At 34.4% G+C, this 21,487-nt stretch overlaps 2 protein-coding genes across 3 annotated transcripts; one reads left to right on the top strand and one right to left on the bottom strand.

Moving 5' to 3' along the window:
* The first annotated feature begins 2,116 nt into the window (after positions 1 to 2,116).
* On the top strand, positions 2,117 to 7,183 carry LOC114313278 (Transducin/WD40 repeat-like superfamily protein). The gene is made up of 8 exons (XM_028259650.2): positions 2,117 to 2,479; positions 2,868 to 3,979; positions 4,114 to 4,204; positions 4,333 to 4,490; positions 4,601 to 4,652; positions 4,875 to 4,954; positions 5,095 to 5,188; positions 6,350 to 7,183. Exons 2-8 carry the CDS (start codon positions 2,891 to 2,893, stop codon positions 6,847 to 6,849), a joined length of 2,064 nt encoding a protein of 687 aa, XP_028115451.2. The 5' UTR covers positions 2,117 to 2,479; positions 2,868 to 2,890; the 3' UTR covers positions 6,850 to 7,183.
* A 2,037-nt stretch (positions 7,184 to 9,220) lies between these two features.
* LOC114313277 (copper ion binding / methyltransferase) lies at positions 9,221 to 16,277 on the bottom strand. Of its 2 annotated transcripts, none has more exons than XM_028259647.2 (12): positions 16,022 to 16,277; positions 15,667 to 15,932; positions 15,504 to 15,577; positions 15,279 to 15,373; positions 14,276 to 14,373; positions 12,377 to 12,460; positions 11,790 to 11,870; positions 11,578 to 11,661; positions 11,381 to 11,476; positions 10,503 to 10,582; positions 9,996 to 10,084; positions 9,221 to 9,785 (listed from the first exon to the last, which is right to left on the bottom strand). In XM_028259647.2, the coding sequence occupies exons 1-12, from the start codon at positions 16,149 to 16,151 to the stop codon at positions 9,448 to 9,450; spliced, it is 1,515 nt and encodes a 504-aa protein (XP_028115448.2). In that variant the 5' UTR covers positions 16,152 to 16,277; the 3' UTR covers positions 9,221 to 9,447. The 2 variants fall into 2 exon arrangements, with proteins under 2 accessions (XP_028115448.2, XP_028115450.2); XM_028259649.2 differs by having other exon boundaries at positions 15,279 to 15,368.
* Between the last annotated feature and the right edge of the window lie 5,210 nt (positions 16,278 to 21,487).

Genomic DNA, 21,487 nt, shown 5'->3' with positions numbered 1-21,487 from the left:
ACATACTAATTTTTTTACCTCATATTTTAATCAAAAAATTATTAAAATAACATGTTCCTAAACGAGGCCTAAGCCTTCGTTTGGCATAAGCTAAAATGAGTCTTTTTGGCTAAAATAGTCACAAAATAATCAAATAGGCTTTTTAGCCTATTAAGACAGTCGCATCCAAATCATAATCATTTTATTTTTTTTCTCACAAAAGTTAAAAAAACCAAAAAGTCTATCCCTAATGAGACTTTTTAGCCCAGGCTAAAAAGGCCAAAAAGCCAATCCATATCCCAAACGACCCTTAGAAGTTTTTTTGGAGTATTGTATTAGAGTGTTACGTTTGGAAAAAGTACACTAAAGATTTTGTTTTTTGTTTTTTTTTGAAATGTTGCATTAGAATGTTACGTTTGAGTGTTATATTAGAGTGTTACAGTTTGAAATTATATATTTGTCCAAAACTTACTAAGGAATTTTTATATTCCTTTTGAAATGTTTGAAAAATCTCACATCCTTTTAAAATGTTTGAAGAATCTAATATTTCAAATCATTTTTGTACTCCTTTTGAAATATTTTCCAAATAAAAGAGATTCTTATATAAAAATTCGTCTCAAATTTGATTCACGTAGATTGTAACCTTGCCTTTCTAGTACAAAAGAAAAAAAGAAAATGAAATATAATAGAAATAAGGATATAATTGTAAATTCAATTTCTAAATAATATATTAAATCTACATTTTCAAAATTAATGGGACTAATTGGTCTATAAGAAAATTCTTGTGATTAAATAGATCACCATTTCTCAAAATGAGATTTATAAATAAATTTTTCCAAAGTTAATAGCATTAAATATAAATTGTAAAAATTTAAGAGAAATGTTTTAAATATATAAATGGAGAGAACCAATTTGTGAAACAAGTTTTATTATATTTTACACATTCAAATATTTGAAAAAAAATGAATTAAAAACTTTGGAATATAAATATTTAACAATATATTGCAATTTATAATAGAATAAATATATTCATTTTATTTGATTAACAGTTATGGGTATATTTATAGAAAAGGTACTTATTAAGTGGTTTTTATATTAGGGTTGTATAAAAAAGCATGGAACCAAATCGCCTATTTCAGGTTGACCTAAAATTTTAGTTAGTTTTTCATAATGTAATGTCTATTTTAGTTTTGAAAAATTTTATACCAATAACAATTAAAACTGATTGAAATAATATAATTAAATACTTTTATATTCTGATTATTTGAACATATATTTTATATTAAAGTTTAGGGAATGAGGTATTTATAAAGTAATCTTGGCTAGCACACTTTATTTATTCTCAATGTGAAATTTTACAATTTTTTTTAAAAAAAATCTTAAAATCTCCCATTGACTCCTCCTTTACATCAAAAAAGTGATAAAATCCTACAGCAACATTTTGTTGGTTTTGTTTCAACCAACAAGATCGTTCTAAAGTTATCTTCAAACTCAACTAAATTAGACTATCAAACCACTTACCTCATACTTTACACTATTTTTATTTTTTTTTACTAAAATTATGTATTTTCTTAAGTCAAACTTCCATCACAATATTGAAGTCACCAATCACACAATTTTATTTATTTATTTTTTTTTCATCCTTACTACTAGTCTATAAAACCATACATGAGATTTTAACTTTAAATAACTCCATTTTTTCTTTACATTTTATTATAAAATAATAACATACTATAAATGTCATTGGGCGGCCAACTACACTATGTTAAAAAAACAAAAATTAAAAAAAAAAAAACATACACCGATACCCATAGTATTATTTTTCATAAATTATATTCCCCATTTGCAAATAATAAGATAAAAAAAATAAATAGGGGTAGTAACGAATTACCCAATTCTATATCTATATTATTAATCAAAAATGCTTTAGAGCTCTAATATAGGAGCTCTAATGGGAATGTGGGACCTACTCTGATGTGATGTTTGTGCCTTGCCTTGTTTTTTTTTTTTTTTTTTTTTTTACTTGGACACATCACTAGAGCTCAAATTAAAGCTCTCTAGCATTTCCCATTATTAATATAATTGAAAAAATAGAGATCATCGTTATAACCGTTGGTTGGATAGACGCATCCGAAGCGGGGCATAAACGTCAATTCATCGGCTTTCTATGCGTAGTAGTAGTTGCTCTATCAAACCCGCAGACAGAGACACAAAAGAGAAGAAAGAAGAAGAAGAAGAAGAGGAGAGAGAGAGAGAGAGAGAGAGAACCCTTCATCTCCCACCTCCAAACCTTCCCTTTTCTGCCAACTCTCGTGTTGTCTTTCATCCACTTCCATTCATTTGTTTTCTCTTCCAAATATTGTTTTTCATTTGAATTAAGTTTTTTTTTTTTCAATCTTTGTTGTCTTCAATCTCTACTTAGAGAGAGGAAGAGAGATTGTTGCAGAACTTAACTACGTGAATGATATCTGGGTTTTACCCAAATTTCATGAAAACTCAGGTAAGAGACCTCTTTTCGGAATTTGATCTGTATGTTGTTGAACTAGTCCGTTGAACTTATCTTCAAAATAGTTTGTTTTTATTTGAAAACTTTGTTAGAAAAGCTTTGACTTTGTTCTTGCCTATTGTTGCTTGACCACCTCGTCCTATTACTGGGCATCATGCTTTTACAAGATCTGGGTATATATATATATGTTTGATTTTGTGTTTGTTGTGTTATGGGTTTGGATTGTGATTTGTGTTTATTTATTTCCATTTCCCTCTGTTTGGAATTCAATGCCACTGATTGTAGATTTTTCTCCTTTTTTTCCCTAAAAAAGTTTGAACCTTTTTGTGTTTGATTGAGATTTGATTTGATTTGATATTTTTTTTCTTTTTTTGGGATGTAGGATTTTATTTTAGAAGTCAGAAAATGATGGCTGAACACAGTGTAGCAGCAGAAGAAGATCAGTTTTTTGATACTTGTGATGAGATCACTTCTGTTTCTGATTTGGGTTCAGATTGCTCTGGCCATTGTTGTTCTTGTTCCGAGCTTCCCAATTGTGTTGTGAATAGTTTAGGGTATGAGTTTTGGACGAAGACTCCTGAAAGTGCTGATCAGCGTCGCAATAGGTTTTTCAAATGGATGGGTTTAAGTTTAGATCAAAATCAGATTGAAAAAGAGGAATCAAGGGATTTATTGTGTGATGAAATCAAAATGGGGATTGAGAGAATTAACGAGGACAGTGGGGCAGTGCTGAGAAATTCACATTTGGAAGATTGTTTTGTGTCTACTTCTTCCTGTGTCTCTTCTTGTTCAACAGAATTGTTAGGAGACGATGCTTCTGAGGAGAATTTTGTGTATAAAATTAAGAATTTGGATGATGGGACAGAGTTTGTTGTTGATGGAGTTGGAAACAATGGAATGCTCAGCAGATTACGTGAAGTGGGTTCGAATAGGTTGGTTACTATTGAAGAGTTTCAGAGAACTTTTGGTTCATCTGCTTTGGTTCAGCGGTTGTTGCGCAGGGAAGCTGAGGCAGGTAACTTGGTGGATGTGAAGAACAAATGGAAGATTGGTTGGCTTAGGAAATTTAGTAAAACACATACTGTAGCTAGTGGTTTCAACTCAGGAATGGGGGCTAGGTTTCAAAGAGTTCGAGTCCATTCATATAATAAGAGATCGAAGGGATTGTCATCTCTCTATGCTGGGCAAGAATTTCGTGCACATGAGGGCTCAGTCTCGACGATGAAGTTCAGTCCTGATGGTCAATACTTGGCGAGTGCTGGTGAAGATGGCATTGTGCGTGTGTGGAAGGTGATTGAGGATGAGAAACCAAAGAAATTAGCCGCTCTTGATGTGAATAAAGACAAAATGGGTAAGATAAAAAGGTTGAGAAAATCACCAGTATCGGCTTGTGTTATTTTCCCATCGAAGGTCTTTGGGATTATGGAGGAACCTCTCCATGAGTTCCATGGACACAGTGGTGAGGTCTTGGCTCTTTCGTGGTCCAATAACGGGGTTAGTATCTTTTAAAAATAGCAAAATGCTTTTGATTTCTTGGTTATGGAGTTGATAAGTCATTTTGTTTATTAACTATTGTGCTTTACTTCTACAAGTAATATATGTTCACAATAACTTTGTACTGTCTGCAGTGTCTGTTGTCATCCTCGGTTGATAAAACAGTTCGCCTATGGCAAGTAGGACACAACCAATGCCTCAGAGTTTTCTCTCATAATAACTATGGTGAGTATTTTACCATGAATATACATCGTTTGTTAATATTGATTTCTTATCTTTCACAATTTCAATCTTTTTTTATTTCATATAAATTATGATATACAAATTTGTTGACTCTCTAACTATTGATGCAGTGACCTGTGTAGAATTCAATCCTGTGGATGACAATTGTTTCATCAGTGGTTCAATAGATGGGAAAGTGCGCATTTGGGAAGTGCATGGTTGTCGAGTTGTTGATTGGATTGACATAAGAGAAATAGTAACTGCTGTATGCTATTATCCTAGTGGGAAGGTCTGATGAATTTCTGGTCTTCAATTTCTTGTAGTAAAATGTAGCTAATTAACTGGGAAATTTTTGTATGGATTTGGTTAGTAAAGATGATACCTACTTAATAATTGCAGGGAGGAATTGTGGGCTCAATGGATGGAAGCTGCCGGTTTTATGATATCATAGGTATGCACATATTTTTCACCAGAAGAAACCTTCCTTATAGTATATTGCTCCTATAGCAGAATGTAAGGCTTCACTTTGAGATGCTGATAATTCATGATGCTGCTAAATCAGAGAAAACATATTAATATAGCATTTTTTTTCCCACCTTGATCTCTTTATATTTACTTGTTAATTAATTCAGCTTGAGATTAATATTATTTGATCATGTGTTGCATGGGTCAGATAATCAGTTGCAACTGGATGCTCAAATATGTTTACAAGGGAAAAAGAAGCTACCCTGCAAGAGGATAATTTCCTTTCAGGTTACTTGTCCTTGCCTTCTCTCTCCTAGTTTTTTTCTTCTGAAAAGATCGAAAGAAAGTACATGACTTCTTTTCTCCTACTTACTTTTGATGGTTGTCTTTTATATACTTACATGTTATGCTATCTGTTTGCTCGACAGTTTTCCCCAAGTGATCCGAGCAAAGTTCTTGTCACTTCTGCCGATTCCCAAGTTCGAGTACTTTGTGGGGTTAATGTCATCTTCAAATTCAAGGGTGAGATCATTGAGCTTTGTTCAATTGTTTTTTATTTTTTGCTAGAGATTTACTCCAGACCAAAAAAAATACACACAAAATGCCAAGGGAATACCCTTTACAAACTAAACAACCAACAATGAAAATGAGAATAAATATATAAATAGAAATAAACTTGCCATGAAGCTAGGGGTGGTTTCAGTATGACTATGCCTATAATACTAGGACCATTTCCGCTAAACTGAAATACCCAACCTATCACTTACTGGCCTAACCAGATAGGAACTTTCACTTCCTTTGTTGCAGCCAACTAACTTTCATTTTCCTTGCTAAATTCAGAAAAGTTCTTGCTTTGTCATAACAATTGTTTCCAGATTTTGTGTTATTCCTTTCAATTCATTACGTGATAAGTGAGAACCACAAAAAACTCCACAATAATTGTTCTCAACAGGGGGGTGCAGGGAGCATGGGCCCAAGAGGGGCACTTGTCCCTCAACTTCATAAAATTTTAGAATATGTAATAAAATAGTTGCTCGATTTTTTCCCCTCTAAATTTTAATTTATACTTACTTTGTTTCTTTATTTTAAAGTTGTTCATATAATTTGCACCCTTTAAATGTCTATATTACAACAAAATCTCCTTTATTATGTTGTAAAATTTACCTTAAAATGTTTTTTTATTTTTTTATTTTTTGGGTCACGATTGCAAATTTATTCTTGTTAATAATTTTCTTTTTCTTGTGTGATAAATGATAAATATCTATACAAGTATTTACAGTGTTTACTTCTTGATTAATCAAATCTCATAGGAAAATATTTGCTTTCCTCTCTATCTCTTCTCTGAAATTGTACGAGGTGAGGGGTGGAGATGACCATCACGGTCATGGTTAGGGTTGGGGGTTAAGTGCGTTAGGGTCGAGGCACAACAAGGGTTGGGGACACTATTTTAAGCATAACATTTTGCCTTATTCTTTCCCTTTCTATGCCAAAATTCTAGCTCCACCACTGGTTCTCAAATATTCTCTTGTTTGTTTCATGGGCAGCAATTATTTCTTGGTTATGAAAAAATGAAAGACACTTTTTGGCTCTATGTGCTACCATTATATGATCTTCAGTGTGACATGTGATGTTTCTTTTCTTTACTTTAGAACTCAAATGCAAATTTTTCTTCCCTATTTTCAGGCCCTCGAGTTTCAGGAAATCGAGTGACTGCATCTTTTACTGCGGATGGAAAACACATTGTCTCAGCAAACGAGAATTCTAATGTGTATATATGGGACTATATTAGCCAGGACAGGACTTCTTCGAAAGCAAAGACCATTCGGTCATGTGAGAATTTCGTTTCTCACAAAACATCAATTGCTATACCTTGGTGTGGCACGAAAACCATGTCTGGATCACTTTCAAGCCCATCTATGGGAAATCATCTCGCAGACTCTTCTAATGACTGTTTTTCTTTGAGCCGTGGGCTTCTTCTAGAGTCTTTGCCAAAGGGATCCGCGACTTGGCCAGAAGAGAAACTACCCAATTCAAGTCCAATGTGTAAATCAAAATACAATTTTTTGAAGAGTGCTTACCAGAACACATACAGTTCTTGTATGTGGGGACTTGTGATTGTAACTGCGGGCTCTGATGGGTGGATTAGAACATACCACAATTATGGGTTGCCCATTCGCCTATGAAATTGATGATCCAAAGGTTTCATCAGACAGGTTATTCCATTTTTGGGCATTTTAGGTGTAGCAGCAACTGGCATTGCTGGTAAAAAAAGGTTAGTTCAGTAGATATCTCAGCATGTGAAGTGTATTGTAGATGGTGTACATAGATTTTTGGAAAAAAAAAAAAAGGTGTCCTATAATCAAATTAGGCTGTGCCAACAAATGGGCTTGAAATTCATTTTGTAATGGATATCAATATTCAGATTATTATTGAAGCATTCTTTTGATTTGTTCATTTGACTTGTTTGTGTCTGGTTTATTCCAAATACATACAAGTCAATGTGCTAACAATGGGGTATTTTGGGTTGTGTATAATGATGGTTTGTTTACTTTATCTGTTATAATCTTAGCTAGAATTGAAGGTGTTCCAATTTGTGCTAGTCAAACCGACAGAAGCGCAGTTTTATATAAGACCTTGAGAGTGCCTCAACGAGACCCAAAGAGCATGGTAAGATCAGACTAGAGATCATTGGGACAAGGCCGCTAAGGGCATACCTGGCTGAGCCAGAAGAGTCGGTTCAAGGCAGACGACTTCACACTAACCAGAATCGTTATATATCACTAGAAATATCAACCACATACTTGTCCAATTGTCAAGTGTCCAGTACGGTTATTTTTTATTTATTTTTAAAAAATCCATGAAAATATGTGCTGAAGTATGGTTTGTGTAGTAATACCTTACAAATGAAGAGCTCGTATCGGGCTCGAGAATTGGAGTCGATCGAGAAATTGAGTCTACTAATTTCCACACTCAGTTATCCAAGCAACAATTATCAACAATTATTCTGATCAAAAAAAATTATCAATAATTATTTTCATTTTGAAATTAATGTTAGATTTGTCATAAATACATTTTCAAAAAAAAAAAACTAAATTAATAAATTTCATTTCTTCAATAACAGCATTAACCTCAAATAAAGTTTTACCAAGTCAGACTGTAAAATCCATTGTAGTTTTCAGGGAAAAGGGGATACTGCAGCAGTAACTGATGTGCTCTTTGTGGGGGATTATCTTGAGTGTTTTTCAATAATCTAAACCGTTCATATTGTACGGTTGGTCGAGAATATTATTCATGTAAAAAATCAAATTAATCGGATATTCATAACCCCATGATTAGATCCTAATTGTTTTTAAAAATTTATGAAAGTTAACTGTTAACTTTTATAAAAACAAATGTGCCTTGGTTATAGGATTACAGATTTCCAATCAACTTGATTTTTTGTAAGGATGATCTACTCAACGAACCCTACAATAAAAATGGTTGAGATCATCGAAAAACACTCCAAACGACCTCCCACAAAGAGCATAACAATTACTGTTATGCCTACGGCACAGCAGTATTCCCGTTTCTAGTTTTTCAGGGGAGATCAGTGTAATTTATCTCCCATAAAAAATAAATAAATAAATGAGTGTTGCTATCAACACCTCATCAATTATTTTATATCCCCCATTTTTTTAACTTTTTTTTTATTACAATAATAACTTCAAATGAAATTACTAAAAATGATATCAATAATTTTGGGACACCACATCTCACAAATAAGCTCACACCCATTACATCATGAGTTAGGATTTATGAGAGCACTTACCTCCATCTTCCTAAAATCTCACCTTTAAAACTTGCCAATCTTCAAAATCTTAAAAACCCTTTGGCATTGATTACCTACACTTCTCCGGCAATGACAATGAGTGAAATTTTTTCGGCAACCACAACTCTAAGAGATGAGAGGAATACAACAATAAAAACTCAATGGTTTATAATTTTGATGGTATTCTTAACTCAAAATAAACTGGCCTTATAAGAGTAAGTTTCTCGAAAAAAATAACAAAAATAATAAAAACTGCTCGTCATTTTTTCAGGATTGAATTCCTAAACATATAACCGAAATTCGAAAACACAGGCCCGAACATTGTTTAATTATTCAAAAATAGATAACCGAACATTTATTTTCTCAGGTTATAAATAAATATGTAAAGATGAAATAATAATTATCTTTGTAAATTTTGTTAGTATTTTTGGAAGAAAGGGTTTTTAAAATATGAGAGTGAACATTCAATTGCATAAGTGAAATATTTTTACAATGATAATTTTGATATTATTATTTGAGGGGAAAATTTTTTTTATAAAGATTTTAGAATTTATAAGCAGGGTCTAAAAAAATAAGAGATCCAAAATAATTGATGGAGTGCTAATAACCGCCCTCTAAATAAATAATAATTCAACCCATCCATCGACCCAACTTCACTAAACAAATTGACGGTGCTAGAGTTAGGTAACACCTTTGCAACAACAATTAACCCATTCCTATTCATAAATTCAAAATTCAAACAAAAATTGGGGAGAGCGAGAAAGTTTGATGATTTAAAAAAAAAGATTCACATTTACAATTGTAAAATTAAAAAACAAAAAACAAAAACATACAATATAATGATAACAATTAGCCTTGTAATGTTCTGCTTGTCATACTCTAGGAGACAATGTTGGAGAATTTTTGGTGCCGAACTTTGATGCAGGAACTAGTTTTGATTTCAGTCTGTATGAAAATGATAACAATTACAGTATCAAAAGGGCCACAAATCCCCCCAAAGAGATCTTCGGGCTTGATGATGCAATGTAGGATTCTTACTTTGAGTAATAACAATGCGCTCAAACGAGCCCTCGGAGCCATCACGACTGGTTGCTCGACAGACATCCATTTCAACCCGCCTGCCCCTCCTAACAGGAGTGTAAATGATTCTGCCCCAACCACTGCCAAGATCAGCACTAGCTGTTTCTTGTTCCTCTTCCTCTTCCTCTTCATCATTCTCAGTGATCGCATCTGTTTCTATAATATCAGAATCATAACAAATTGGATCGTCTTCATATGGAACGTCCTCACCTTCTGACTCGAATTGGTCCTCTATCAAGATCATTAAGGAAAATAAATAAATTTCTCGAAATACAGAATTTCCAAAAAGAATTGAAGTCTTTTGCACATCAGCAAGCTTGTTAGCAGATGCATGCTAACAGTTACCATGAATATGACTGCCCAATCATAAAGTTCTTGACTGTGCCCAATCATAAAGTTCTTAGTCAGAAATTAAAGTATTGGTATGCATGGAGCTCATACCGTAGTCAATTTCAAGATCCTCTGGATTTCTTTTAGCATGCTGCTCCTTCAAAGTTTCGAACTTCATACCATCAAGCGGCCATAGTTCTCTGTTTGAAATGAAAAATAATCACAACACAAGAATATTCATATAACATTACATCAAAGCTCAAAGACGTGAAATAAATGTTGAAGGTTCCCTATCCATCAACTTTTCCTTCTTATAATTGACTGGCCATATACGTGGAAGTTAACATGCTTTAGCTGAGTTAGACCCAATTGACATGCATTCAACACACTTATTTAGTACAGCATAGTACAAAAGGGACTACATGAAAAAATGCCTCTTAAAATAACTTTGAGCTAATATGAATATGCAGGCAAAAATTGTGCAAGGATGACTTCAAATTTGTGCTTTTCTTTGAATTATTAAATGCAGAACCCTCAACAGTTGATTTTAACAAGGTGTTTTGTGGGGGAAAAAATATAAATATACATACGTTTCAACAGATCAAACAGAATACTTGCCTTGGCCGTTGACCTCGCCTAAAAGCAACAAAACAAAATTTCTCATCTTCAAAACCACGTAAAGGCTCCCCTTTCGATCGCTACAAAACAATCATGGATAAGAGCAGATGTCAGGAACAGTAATATCCCTAGTCAAAAACAGCCAGAGAGGTAGTAATAATAGTAGCTATGAACAGAAGTATATAAGCAAATAAACCAAAACAAAGGTCGGCCAAATTGAGTTCATGCTTCGTAGAAAGGTCTCCAAAACTTCTCTCTAACTAAAACAAATGTGCTTCAAAAATTATAAAAGAAACTTATTAACAGAACGTAATGGAGTAATACTTCTAAATTACAAACATAAAGAGAGCCCTTAAGTATAATTGCAAACTATTACATTAGAGATGCAGCAAACAATCAAATATTGGATGACTATTCATATGCAATTACACGTATCATGCAATTACATTACTAGACAAATCTAACACCTCCAAACACGGATGTTTTAATGTGTTAGTACTTGTTTTAGGCAAAATATACCTTAGGGCTTGGGCATAATCATTGTCAAACGATACCCAAATGCTGAGGTGGAAAACAAAGAGTAACATATTTCTAGTTTGGTACAAGAGGTTCCTTACTTTCTTAGAATGTTCCCCTCACAACATATTGTAACAAAAGAAAGAGTGGACACCTTGATGACTCAAATGTGTCATGTGTTAAGGTTTCAGAAATAATCAGATACAGCGTGCGGACATTAATTAAGAAGCCAACCTGTGTCCATGTAATATAAACTCACAGGGAAAAATGGAATGATTATTAATATATATGTAATCTCAAAAGGAAAAAAGAAAAGAAAGAGGAACAGAGTTTGACAAGAGGCACGTGGTTTAAAGAGAAACCTTGTATGCACGCTGTGATGTTGTCCTCTCCAAACGCTGAACAAAATGACAATATTTTCCAGTATTATCCAAAGGACAACGTCCATCATGAGCACACTGCGACAAGAAGATTTTTATTTTTATATAAGTAAGACAGGAAAATAAATAATAACTTGAATGGAAGAATAAAAATAAAATCAAGAAATTGTCGAACTCACTGGAGCAACAACAAAGGCCCCAGTCTTAAGATCCACCAAATCCTTAGAAGTTTCGTCAAATGCATTTTCTAATTTGCGGCGTTTCTAAAAGTCACGAAAAGAAAATTATTCATTCACTAAGGCAGAAAAGGCAAATAATTGTGAAAATGGAGGACGACTCTGCATATTTCATTTAGCATCGAAGCTCAAAATTGTACCAAAAGTAATCTTACCCTTTTTTCCATCCATAAGATATGAGACCGCATTTGAGATATGATGTTAGATCCATGCGGTGTTCCAGGTTCCACCAAAACCTGCCCGATAGTTGGAATTTTCAGAAAATTCAAAAAGTAAACTTCGCTAAGAAAAGGAAATTCCTACATGCAGGTGATACACATTGATTAGCATGATATATCTTGGGCAAGGCAAGTCATTCAGACATTCCTCAATGTATACTATCCATGTTGGAGAAAACTTTATAATGAGAGAACTGACAATTCATACTTCACATGTTTTCACTTTTTTCAGACTCCACTCTTTTGAAATGATTAAATTGCTAGAAACCAAATGCTGAGAAAGCCTCACCAGTGAACCATACCCTTGATGGATTAAAAAAATAAATATAATTGGAATAAATTAACTCTTCCAAGGAGAAGGAAAGGACAAATTGACAGGAATTTTAAACCATGAAACAGGTGAACTTCTATGTTTTTTTATTGGAATGATATTAATCAACAATGCAACCAAATCACATATACCTTCAGCACATAAGCTTGCACATAATGAGACATGAAACTTATCCGTGGACTTGAAAATTTACCAGAACATCTTGTGTAAGATCCCAAAGCTGGCGCACAATGGTAATTCTGTCCTGCAGTGATGCTATCTCTCCAAGCACATAGGACTTCATCCAGTAGCAACAAATGTTGAGCATTAATTAGCACAAACCAAGGTCACATAAACTAGTTCTCAAGAGTAGTAGGCGGAGATAACAGTATCAAATAAAAGCCTGTCACCATCAGTTTTATTCTAGAAAACATACGTAAAAAAACCTCTAGGTCTCTATGAAGCATGGATACGGATACAGGATATAGCCACGATACGGAAAATATATATATATATATTTAAATAATAGGATACCTGTATGACAAGGATGTGTTTGTAAAAATATATATATTTTAATAATATTTAGTATTGTATTATAATAAGCTCAAAGAATGGTGAGAAACAATTCATTAGGAATTAAGTATTAGTTTATAAGCCAATGGCTAACCACTTTACATTTTCTTAGTAGGTCTTATGAAAATATCATTTCATTGTTATGTTGAAATTGTTATTATTGCCCTTGTAATTTTCTCTTTCATACTTAAATGTGTTATATATACATATACTAGTTTAAAAAGGGCCGTGCAAGGCACGGACTATTATGACAGTTTGTTTAAGTTTTTTATTTTGATAATTTTTTTAAAATTAGAATATCGTTCTATGAAATTGAATAGAATAAATCATTAGATATATGATAGAATTATATGGTATGATATGTATCATTTATTGATTTGTTATGTAGCTAATGATGTAGACTCCAATTCTATTACCATATAATTTTGGATGAATTTATGAGTCTTTAACATTTCTTCCAAATTCATAAAGAAAAAATTATGGTGTATAACTTTTCTCAAGAAATAAATATAAAACAAATACTAAGATAATTCTTCCATCTAAAAAAAACTACTAAGATAATTCACTGAACTAATAAAGAAGCAGAAGAAAATAATATATATACAAATAACTAATTTTATTAAGGCATAAATCATACTCGCATAACAAATGATTAATTTTATTAATAAGTAAATTAACAAAATTGTTAATAAATAAATCATTAAGTCAATTAACAGTTTTTAATGATATAAAAAAAAATTTCAATAAACAATTTTGATAATTTATTATTACATCAGAGAATAGTTTTTTTTTTCTCCCAGAGTATTGTGTTAAAATTTATAACAAACGATGGTTGTAATTTCTAGTCGATTCATATTTTAAACAAACCTTATGGGTGTATTTGTAATTTGTTGAAAAATAAAAAATTTATGTTTCATAATTGTTCAAGAATGTTTGCGTAATAACAAAAAAACCTGTATCATAATTGACCAAAAATGTTTACGTAATTATGAAAAAACCTATTGCATAATTGACCAAGAATGTCTGTGTAATTACGAAAAAACCTTCACTCAACATATAGGCCGCCATTAGTAAATTATTCAAAATGAAAGGGCAAAATCGAAAAGAAAAGACGAACCTCAAGCAGTTAAGCGGTTCTTATATATATATAGATATTGCATATTCTTAGATTAAATGTTATAAATTATGTAGAAATATACTACAAATTAAATAGGATTCAAAACAAATATGAAATTTTGATATCTAATTTCATGTGAGAAGCTAAAAATATTGTTTTACTAATGTGAGTTTCTTATTCTTCATATATTGTCACAAATTAAAAGAATTGAGTGTCTAAATTGGATACGAGTGTCAGACACATATCTCACCCCTTTACCTATATCATATTTGGTGGACACAGGTACTCGGGAAGAAATAGAAGTGTCTATGTAACACAACCAAGGAGTATCAATATCCGATACAAACATGACTCCCTTCTAGAAGTATCCATGCTTCATAAGACTGAACCAAAGATAGTAATGAAAGAGAAAATAAAACTTACAGCAATGACGAGGTCATGCTCTCTGTCAGATTTATTGATATTCTTAGTTAGTGACTGAATGCTATTATAGCTATGAATAAGTGGCAAATTCTTCAGATCTACAATAACCATTAATAAAAATATTAGAAGTTTTCTTGACACAAACCTCTCTCTTCCTTGTTGACAACCAAAAACAAATGTAGAGGAGTTGCAACAAAGTATAAACAATTACATGAAGATTGAAAAACCAACATCTCAAGAAAACTGGAAGAAACTCAAATAAAAGTTGGAGCACAAAACACTGAGACATGCTGTTTGCTATTGTATTACAACCTAATCAATCTACTCACATAACCACATGCATTACTTACCTATTAGTAACACTATATTTTTTGTTAACTTCAATAATATGACAAATAACTATTCAAATTGTCTGACCCAAAATAAGAAAACCAATGCCTAACAGTCAAGCTATGTTGTCTCAAAACTTCTAAATGAATGCATTATTTCTGCTAAAGTTTCAAATTCTGACCCACGAAATTGAATCTACTACTATGTCTGTACTCCATCCTAGTTTTTTCCCTTTCTAAATGGAAAAAAATTGATGTATTTCTGTAAACGTCCTGGTGGCACGGGTTTGACTCATGAAACTAGTCTCTCTAGAAATGGGGGTAAAAGTATACGTATATATCGCCCTCCCCACAACCCTTTAGCAAAAGCCTTGTGCACTGGATCACCCTTTATATATATATAGTTTAGTTCAATGTGTAACTAGGGTACAACTTTCAGGCCCTCAAGCAAAGTTTACAGCCGCATGTTTATATGCCTCACATTTTTGTTGCATGTTTTAATAAATAAGAAGCATAACAAAAACATATAGAGCATACAAATTGATACTTGTTAAAAGACAGTAATAACAAAGCCACCCAAGTAGAATCCAAAGAGACCATTATAACGGACCAAACAATTACTTTCTATGACTAACAAAAAGCATTAAAATCTCTCCTTTTGCATCCTAACTTACTCTTTATAAGGCTCTGACCAGCTCGTTGCATCGACTGGGATGGCTCTACTAAATTAATTCTTTCCAGAGATCTTGGCCAGACTTCTCGCACTGCCCTTTAGAACCAAGTGCCAATTAAGTAATTTACCACAATTAGCAAAATACAATCACAACTTAAAACCCATATCAATCTTCACTACCCAAGTAACCAACCGTATAGAAAGAATCAAATTAGCTTATTCTCACCACATAGCCGAACCAGTACCAGCACCAAAATCCAATACCCTTGTTGGCGAAAACCCAGGTAGCCTCCTACGAACCTATAATTAAATTTCACATCTGATAAATTCAAATTCAATCAGCCTAAAACCATGAACACATACAAATAAAGGGCTATTTTTTCTTTTACCTCACTGAGAACTCTATGGCAAGCAGAGTAGACGGCGGGCATTCGAGAAGCGACATAAGCGACGGTCTGGTCGTCTCTATATTTGAGACCAATGTCGCCATAAGAGCTCTTGATTTTCCACCGCTTCGAGCTTTCCATAGACTTGAGAGGATCTTCAACGAGCTCTTTGGAAGTGGAAGCTGTGAGCTGAAGATTCACATCCTTTATATCGTTAAAAGACTGTGACAAGCTCAACACTTTCCTCCTCATGTGAGTCTCCTCTTGCTCTGTAAACAACAATACCATTCAAAATTCGCAATATAATCACAAACCAAACATTGAGAAAACAGAAATCAAAAAAATCGAAGAGACACACCTCGGAGGTATCGTTTGATGGCTCGACGGAGACGGACGGGGACGATGTGGCATCGTTGGGATTGTTTGGCGGCGGAACGGAGGGTTTCAGAGGTGAACTTTGGGAGGTTTTCGGGAATTAGAGACGCCATTTTCGATTCGATCTACTGAGCTCGATTGTTCGCGCTCTGTTTTTGGGGGGTTTTGGGGTTTAGGGTTTTGGGGACGGACTGGATCCTCTGCTGCGCATTAACTTACGATGATCATCTTCCTGTGCGCAAGCAGAGCACTCACAGAGGTACCGTTTGGTGTAACTGTTAAAGTACATTATAGATTATAACTTAGCAGATTATATATTATGATTTTAATTAAAAATTGTTAATTTGTTTAGTATAGTTGTTAGATTATAGATTTAAGATGTTGAGTAGTGTTTGTTAAATAAACTGTGAGTAGCTTTTCACTTAACTTTTATTTTTTATTATTCACTATTTATCTACATTTCTCATAAAAACTAATAATAATATTTTATAGTCCATTTGTGTCTTTTTCTATTTTTAAAAAAATAAAAAATAAAAAATCTAAGAATATAACCGTGAATTAACATGTCCACAGCACAAACTGATAATCAGAAGTAAGGGGTGAGCAGCTTCTCATAATCAGTTTTTTTGACTTAAAATAAGTTGTTAAAATTAGAAGCTGTTTGAAATAAATTTAACTAAACAGTTTAAAATAACTTTTTAAAAGGCAGAAGCCATAAGTTAACTCAAAAAAAAGAGATTAGGAATGAGAATGGAAGCTAACAAGACGGATATTAAATTCTCTATTTTCATTTTCTTCTAATAATTTTTTTTGCATTTCTCATTTTCCATCGGTACTACCATTTCCATTCCTTAGCAGATTTAGATTTTCTCCAACGCAACCCAATTTGACTCTTTTTTTTTTTTTTTTTTTTGTTATAAGATTCACAATTAAAGCTAAATATGCATTTAATTTTATTTTATTTTATTTGGCTTAACAACAAAATCAATAGACATTAATTAATTAAAAAATTTATTTTAAAATAATCAAATATATAATTTTGAGACAATCAAATAAATTTTGATTAATTAAAAATATATATTAAAAACGTGGAAGGTTAAAAAATAATAATAAATTACACCTTTTAATTAGCAGAATACAATTTTCCTTAGGTCAAATACAAATACAAATACAAATTCAACTAAGAATATACAATTTTCCTTAGCCCAAATACAAAGACAAACACAAATTCAATATATAAATCTATGTTTTGATTCATTCAATTAGCAGAAAGATTTCATATTTATTAAAATCGAGTTTGTAATACACACACACACATATATATAGAGAGAGAGAGGGGGGTGAATTACCTTCGATTGAAGCAGATCGAATTGACCAGGGCTTTGTGCGGTCGAGATTGATAGGCCATCGACTAGCAGTGAAGCTGCCATAGGCCAAGAAAATGGGCTAAACTCAGGAGCAGTGGGCAGGACTGGATGATGGGCCAAACAACAGACCCAGATAACAGATAAATTAAAGCTAAGTTAATTGGTACGGGATTAGCAAAAGAAGTTGCAGTTGTTGAGTGGGATTAATAGAAGTTGTTAGAGTTGTTGAGTGAAATTGTATAAAGAGTGAGAGAATGAGAGATGAGGGATATTATTTTGTAATGAAGTAGAGTGGGATCTAACATTTCCTAGAGCTGTATTTCTCAGTTTAAATCAATACCAATTTCCATTTCTCTCTCTATTTCAATCTCAATCTTTTCATTGATTTCCTATTTCCATCACTCACCCTATCATTGGTATCAGAGCTAGCAGTTCCTCAGCCGGAATTTATGATGACGGAGACTTGCGCGCAGGAACAGAAGAGGATGAAGGAAACCATTCGCCAGTTGCGTGAGAGCGATGAACGTTTGGTTCACCAACAGCATGAGAGTGAAGCACGAACGTTGCTTTCTCTCAACCAACTCAAGGAGATGATCATGGCCCTTACCCTTCGCGACAATCAAAAACAACCACCGACAGAAAATTTGGGCGAAGATTCCTCTACCCCCCATAGATTTTCATTCCACAACTCCGGCTATGTTCAAACTCATTACGCCAAAATCGATTTTCCCCAATTCTCAGGTGATGATCCTACTGGTTGGATTTATAAGTGTGAGCATTTCTTTGAATTTAACCAGATTGATGAAGGTAGTAAAGTAAAACTAACTGTGATGAATCTCACTGACAAGGCGATATAGTGGTACCAATGGTTCGAGCAAACCTAGAAAATGGCCACCTGGGCTGAATTCTCTCACGGACTTTAACTGCATTTTGGACCCAATGTTTTTGAGGACCCTATGGGGGAATGGGGGAATTGACCAAGTTGAAGCAGCTCATGTCTATTAAACTGTACCATGAGAGATTTGAAGAGTTAGCCAGCAGAACCAAAGGCTTAACAGAGAGTTCTTTGTCAGCTGTTTTGTTAGTAGGTTGAAAGATGAGATCAAAGCTGGAGTTCAAATGTTCCAACCTACCACCATTTCCCATGCCATAGGCTTGGCAAAGCTATAGGAAGAAAGCACTGAAGCCCTTAAATTCCCCAAAGATCATCCAACAACAATTGGTTTTTTCTTTCCCCAAACCTATCATTACCAAAACCCTTTTTCTCAAGTGGACTTAAACCTGATACAAAAAACCCAGTAGCCACTAACTCCAAATACCAACCAACAATTTCTTCCAACTCAACCCTCACCAGTACCACTCATTTTCCCATCAAAAGACTAACTCCCAAGGAAATGTAGGCCAGAAGAGAGAAAGGTCTTTACTACAACTGTATGAAATATATATCAGAGGACACAAGTGCCAACGAAAACAATTGTATTTGCTGCTTGAGGAAGACGAAGAACTAGATGCTCCAGAACCAGAACTACAAGAGGATGAAGACTCTCAGTTGAGTGATGAAATGCAAATTTCAGTGCATGCTCTGTCAAGCAGCCTATCCTTTAGGACCATGAGAGTACTTGGAAAGGTCAATGGGAGGCCCATCACTATCTTAATAGATTCTAGTAGTACCCACAACTTTGTTGAGCCAAGTGTGGCCAAGAGTTCTAGACAATCAGTAGAAACCACCATAAATCTGCCAGTCACCGTGGCTGATGGGACCAAATTATGTAGCAAGGAACTGTGCAAGGCCTTCACGTAGGAAATACAAGGCGCCACCTTCACCACAAAGGTGCGTATCCTGGCCATTGGAGGGTGTGACATGGTACTTGGGGTGCAATGGTTGTCCACTTTGGGATCAATACTTTGGGATTTTACAAACCTCCAAATGCAGTTCCAATTAGATGGATAGGCCATCCTTCTCAAGGGAGACACTGGCTGCAAAGTGGAACAAGTGTCAAGCAAGCAAGTGAGCAAGGCTTTGCAGTAAAGCAACAAAGAATACCTAGTCCAGTTGTACAGTATCACAGCTGCGCATATAAAACAGGTATCCATTGATATCACAGCCATTTTACATGACTTTAATGATGTTTTTGTGGAGCCCACTACCCTCCCTCTTCAACAAATGATTGACCACAGAATTCCCTTAAAACAAGGCAGTTAATTTGTCCATGCGAGGCCATATAGGTATCCATACATACAGAAGAATGAAATTGAAAAGATAGTCAAGGAGATGCTAGATGATGGTATCATTAGGCCAAGTACAAGTCCTTTTTCCTTCCCTGTGCTATTAGTGAAAAAGAAGGATCACACTTGGAGGATGTGTGTTGATTACAAAGAATTGAACAAGTTGACGATTAAGGATAAATTCCCCATCCCTATAATTGATGAATTATTGGATGAATTACATGGTGCCAAAGTGTTCACAAAGCTTGATTCAAGAGCTGGATACCATCAAATCAGAGTGAACCCTGCAGACATCTCCAAAACTGCTTTTAGAACTCACGAGGGCCATTATGAATTTTTGGTTATGCCTTTTGGGCTGACCAATGCACCCTCTACTTTTCAAAGCCTAATGAACTCAGTTTTTAAACCCTATCTCGGGAGGTTTGTACTGCTTTTCTTTGATGATATCTTAATATATAGTAAAACTTGGGTTGACCATCTTTACCACTTGCAAACCACTTTACAATTATTGAGGACCAACCAGCTCTATGTCAAGAAGTCTAAGTGTACCTTTGGACAATAATCTTTAGAGTATTTAGGGCATATCATTTCTGGACTGGGTGTGGCAGCAGACCCAGTCAAGATTGGAGCTATGTTGAACTAGCCCGGACCAACATCTATCAAGGCATTAAAGGGATTTTTGGGGTTAGCCAGTTATTACAGACGCTTTGTGAAAAATTATGGAAAAGTTTGTGCACCACTTACCACTTTATTGAAGAAGGACTCATTTTGATGGAATGAGCAAGCAAAAATTGCTTTCAACACTTTAAAAGCAGCTATGGCCTCCACACCTGTGTTGGTACTACCAAACTATGAGAAGGACTTTATTTTGGAATGTGATGTATCTGGCACACACATAGGGGCAATACTCATGCAAGATGGGCATCCTATAGCTTATATTAGCAAGGCATTGGCACCCAAACATTTGGGGCTATCAACCTATGAAAATGAGTTATTAGTAGTAGTATATGTTGTCCACAAGTGGGGACACTACTTGCTAGGAAGACATTTCACCATCAAAACTGATCATTTCAGTCTTAAGTACCTACTAGACCAAAAGATCTCCATTATAATGCAAGAAAAGTGGCTCACAAAGTTGCTTGGCTATGACTATGACATTGTGTTCAAGGCTGGGTATGAGAACAAAGTTGTAGATGTTTTATCCAGACAGGGCAGGGAACAAGTTTGCACCATTTCAACTCTCTCAGTTATCCAAACTGAGTGGCTCAATTCTCTCAAACAGGAATGGCATACTGACCCAGCCCTCAAAACACTCATTGAGAGCTTAACCAATGATCGAATCGTATAACCAGGCTATTCTTGGGCACATGGGCTGTTGACTTACAAAGGAAGATTAGTAGTGGGATCAAATGCAGGAGATACATGCTACCCCTTTGGGAGGACATTCGGGTACCAAAAAACTTATCACTGAGCAAGAAGATCTTTTTATTGGAGGGGTATGAAAAGGGACATATATGCCTTTGTGGCTCAATCTAATATTTGTTAGAGGAACAAAACTGAGACAATAGCTTCCCCAGGCCTACTGCAGCCATTGCCAATTCCAGAAGGCATTTGGTCTGATATATCCATAGACTTTGTGGAAGGGCTCCCCAACTCCCATGGCAAGACTGTCATACTTGTGGTAATGGACAGATTATCCAAATACACACATTTCATTGCCCTGTCTCATTTTTTTATATAGATGTGGAGTAGCTCAAGCATTCTTGGATACCATCTACAAACTGCATGGCATGCCTAAATCTATAGTTTCTGATCAGGATCCCATCTTCACCAGCACCTTTTGGCGAGAACTTTTC

This window comes from Camellia sinensis, chromosome 13 (genome assembly GCF_055761805.1).
Source record: "Camellia sinensis isolate YWXY chromosome 13, ASM5576180v1, whole genome shotgun sequence".
Classification (NCBI taxonomy): domain Eukaryota; kingdom Viridiplantae; phylum Streptophyta; class Magnoliopsida; order Ericales; family Theaceae; genus Camellia; species Camellia sinensis.
Note: the sequence above shows the minus strand (reverse complement) of the source record. Positions and strands in the feature narration are given on the sequence as shown.

Excerpts from the sequence above, each read along its gene's own strand:
- LOC114313278 (XM_028259650.2), top strand. The coding sequence starts at position 2,891 with ATGATGGCTGAACACAGTGTAGCAGCAGAAGAAGATCAGTTTTTTGAT. Across the intron at positions 3,980-4,113 it reads TTTCGTGGTCCAATAACGGG|TGTCTGTTGTCATCCTCGGT; the intron begins GTTAGTATCTTT and ends TACTGTCTGCAG. Across the intron at positions 4,653-4,874 it reads CCGGTTTTATGATATCATAG|ATAATCAGTTGCAACTGGAT; the intron begins GTATGCACATAT and ends TGCATGGGTCAG.
- LOC114313277 (XM_028259647.2), bottom strand. The coding sequence starts at position 16,151 with ATGGCGTCTCTAATTCCCGAAAACCTCCCAAAGTTCACCTCTGAAACC. Across the intron at positions 15,933-16,021 it reads CATCAAACGATACCTCCGAG|AGCAAGAGGAGACTCACATG; the intron begins GTGTGTCTCTTC and ends TGTTGTTTACAG. Across the intron at positions 12,461-14,275 it reads AGCATGACCTCGTCATTGCT|TCCTATGTGCTTGGAGAGAT; the intron begins GTAAGTTTTATT and ends TACTGGATGAAG.